The 3,390-nt window shown below is 35.8% G+C and overlaps 1 protein-coding gene across 1 annotated transcript; it reads right to left on the bottom strand.

Annotated features, from left to right (window-relative positions):
* Positions 1 to 286: 286 nt before the first annotated feature.
* Positions 287 to 3,115, bottom strand: LOC107101379 (chromosome unknown open reading frame, human C9orf116). Its single transcript, XM_015400269.1, has 3 exons — positions 3,013 to 3,115; positions 1,211 to 1,289; positions 287 to 1,099 (listed from the first exon to the last, which is right to left on the bottom strand). The coding sequence occupies exons 1-3, from the start codon at positions 3,105 to 3,107 to the stop codon at positions 890 to 892; spliced, it is 384 nt and encodes a 127-aa protein (XP_015255755.1). The 5' UTR covers positions 3,108 to 3,115; the 3' UTR covers positions 287 to 889.
* Positions 3,116 to 3,390: the final 275 nt, after the last annotated feature.

Below are 3,390 nucleotides of genomic sequence, written 5' to 3'. Positions count from 1 at the left end.
GATTTGCCTAAGTTTTCATCTCTAGGTCCATCCATAACATTATGGAACATGGTGACAGCAGGAAATGAACAAAACGAGACCCGAGACAAACTGCTTTCTGACCCAGAACCTTTTTAGAAAATTCAGATCAAAATCTCCAGCATTACTGGAAGTAGTAAAAGAAATCCAAACTATATAATAAAAGACACGCTGCAGAAAGAGTAAAGAATGCTTTTGATACCATTGATCATTGTGGCCTAATTAGAACCAATAAACATGAAGAAAATGTTTAATAGGCCTATAATAAATATTTGTGTTTTTACATGGAAAGAAAGAAATATTTTACTAAAATGTTTCAGTTTAGTAAATATTTAACTAAACTGAAACATCTCTTTATCATATTTTGTAACAGAGGTTTTCAAGTGAAATTTATGAATTTCCATTTCAGAAATTAAAATCTGTATTAGATTAACCCAGAATGTGCAGCAGCAAAATGAAGAGATCATAGCAGAATCCAAGAATATCCACTTCTTTGGTTTTACACCTGAAATCCTGGTAAGCTCAAGGACTGTTGCTCATCTTATGCTTTTTCTGCGATGCTGCTTTAAACTATCTGAGGGATAAAATCAGGAGAACACAGTTTAAATGAATCTCTAACCTTTAAATGAATCTTTGAATAATTATCACAGCTACAAAAACATGAAAGGATTGAAATTGATCAAGATGGATTAATTTAGTGTCTCAGTGATTCCAGATTCATTGTCCTCCTTTTTGAAACAATGCTGCCATCTGCTGGTTGAAATGGAGAATGACACGTTCGTGATCTGATTCTGGTGGAAATATACCAGATCAGTGAAACTGTTTATTTGTTCTATATCTGTTAGTCTGAAATCAACAGGAGAAAATTCATCTAATTTAATGTGTTTTTGTTTTGCTGATGCTGCTCCATAATTTGGTTTCCATAGCGATTCATATGGTGCTGCTGAAATCTCCGGTTCTGGGTTTCTGTGGAAAGCATGACTTTGCTCCTTTCTATGGCTGTGTTGAAGCTGTGATCCCGGTACATCCCAGCCTGCCCCTGCAGCTCTGAAAAGCGATGAGACGTCACCCACAACCTAGTCTGAAACAGAAAAACATTCTTCATCAGCTGCTGCAGCCAAACAGCCCTCGCTCTACTCCTAAAGCTGCTAATTACTTAAAAGTAATAAATGAGCTGTTAAACTTCTCTCACCTGCATCTCATGAACTGTTGGTTTCTTGCTGCCGTAAGTTTGGTTCGAGGTCCTATATAAAGGATGACTTTTCTTCATCCTGAGAGCCAAAGAGCATCATCATTAGGACATAGATAACAGGCTTTACTGACAACAACAGTTTGGCTATACCCAGCTCTGGGATTAGCACTAGACTTAGCTTTGAGTGCTAATTGTAAAACACCAGTGGTGGACAAAGTACTCAACTCGTAAGTAAAAGGACTGACATTCACATTCAAATGTTCACTCAAGTGAAAAAAAACTAAAGAACTTGTTCAAAAGTACAGTTAATTTTTTTAATTTTGTATATTGCTGTGTTGTTTTTTAGGTGCTTTTACAGAATCTTTTAACTTTTTGAAACCCCTAGTGATGCAAAACAAAAAAGTCTAAAAGTCTTAAACCATCACCCTACTCCATCAAAATTAAAATACAAATGAATACACATGGAGATGGAGGAGGTGGGATTTCGGGGTAACAGGAGAAGCGGTGCAAGGGATGTTTAGACACTGCCCTCAGACCACATGCGGTAATTTATAAATGTTTTAAATCAGGTTGTGTCCGGATTAGCCAGCAGTTGGGTCCAGATCCAGACCGCGGTCCACTAATCCACTATAAAAAAGCCAACCCTGAATCAGCTGGAATCAGAAAGACAAACAGCACTGCCTGGTGCTCCTCAGTTATGGAGAAAGATATGTTTCCTTATTATTCAATCAAAAGTACATTTATCATTTATAAATATATTGTCATTGAAAAAAAATTCAAAGAAAAAACAGAAGTTTAAGGGAACTCCCTGCAATGTATTACAAACAAGAGCACACACTCTTTGTAAAATGTGAGGATTCTATAAACCGATAAAGCTGCTGCTGTCCCTGTTTAGGTCAAACAAACTAATTTCAATTGCGATTTATATCCGTCCTTCCTTTGGTTATATAATGAATTATAATGCTATGAATTTGAGTGTACAAACAAAACAGCTGTATTACGCAAAGCTGTTTTAGTCCCTTCAACAACGTTACCTTCAACTGTAACCCTGTCACACCTTTTATTTGATGGATTAATTTTTAGATTGTTTGAAAATAAATGTTGAGGGCTATAGTCAGAACTCTAAATTAAATCGCAGCATTAGCAAAAATGTTTAATTAAAAATTTTAATGCTTCCATGCATTAAAGGATTTCAAGAACTTTTGATTTTCTGCCATTTTTACTTTAAAGATTATAAAATAAATTTGGGGGACCCAAACAAGCTGCTTGAATCACCCCTAGTCACTTTTGGAAAAAATTAAAAACTGAATGGGTTTGAAAGCTGCTACATATAGTGAAAAGTTGCTAACTTTACAACAGAGTTGATTTGATTTAGCGAGACAAACATGTAGAGTATTAATTGAATTATTCGGACATAAATGTCCTACCTGTTATATGGTCCAAACACAAAACAACATTACTTCAATTAAAAAGCAACCAAAGAACATTCACTTCTTTTAAAAGAAAAACATTTTCAGTCAAAAAAAAATAGTGTTCAAATTTGATTTGTTTTTTTGCATTCAGAGACTTTTTTTTCCTTCGATTAAAAAGCTTTTTTTGATTGAATAAACTAAACTAAATCAAGGCCCAAAGGATTAGAAGTTGGCTTTAAAATGTGTTACTAGATCAGAGCACCAGGACTGATAGTCCAGTTAGCTGTCTGCAGTACTGCTATCCGTCTGAAACATTACAGACACAGTGGCAGCTTCCTGTGGGAACAATATTTAAGGTATTAATAACCAGTAAGCTTGTTGCTAGTTTACCTATCGCCATGGAAACATTCCGGATTGTTAAGCTCCTGTCTCAGGTTTGGATCCATCTGGTTAAGGTAACAATTTCCTCTTCTCTGATCCTCCATGTCTGGCTGAAGAAATAACTCACTGAGCAGCAACAGAGCTGTTACCATGGAGACAGCAAACACTGGTCACCGCCCCTCCCTTTGTGTTTTAAGCAACTATTTTTGGCTCACCTTGGATACGGTTCTGTTTTAGATATAAAGTTCTAAATTAGATCAATAAATTCAACCTGTGATGCTAAAAAGGCGAATCAAAAGTAACAGTTAAACAGGAAGTGTTTATATTGAGAATGTAAAGCTTCTTTGTTTTAGCTGCTTTCGGACAGACTGACCTGTTTGGGAACCA

This window comes from Cyprinodon variegatus, unplaced genomic scaffold (genome assembly GCF_000732505.1).
Source record: "Cyprinodon variegatus isolate N-32 unplaced genomic scaffold, C_variegatus-1.0 Scaffold1089, whole genome shotgun sequence".
Taxonomy (NCBI): Eukaryota; Metazoa; Chordata; class Actinopteri; order Cyprinodontiformes; family Cyprinodontidae; genus Cyprinodon; species Cyprinodon variegatus.
This window is presented reverse-complemented; position numbering and strand designations above follow the sequence as displayed.

Coding starts and splice junctions, on each gene's coding strand:
- LOC107101379 (XM_015400269.1), bottom strand. CDS start 3,107: ATGGAGGATCAGAGAAGAGGAAATTGTTACCTTAACCAGATGGATCCA. Junction 1,290..3,012: donor GAATGTTTCCATGGCGATAG/GTAAACTAGCAA, acceptor TTTGGCTCTCAG/GATGAAGAAAAGTCATCCTT. Junction 1,100..1,210: donor CAACAGTTCATGAGATGCAG/GTGAGAGAAGTT, acceptor TTTCTGTTTCAG/ACTAGGTTGTGGGTGACGTC.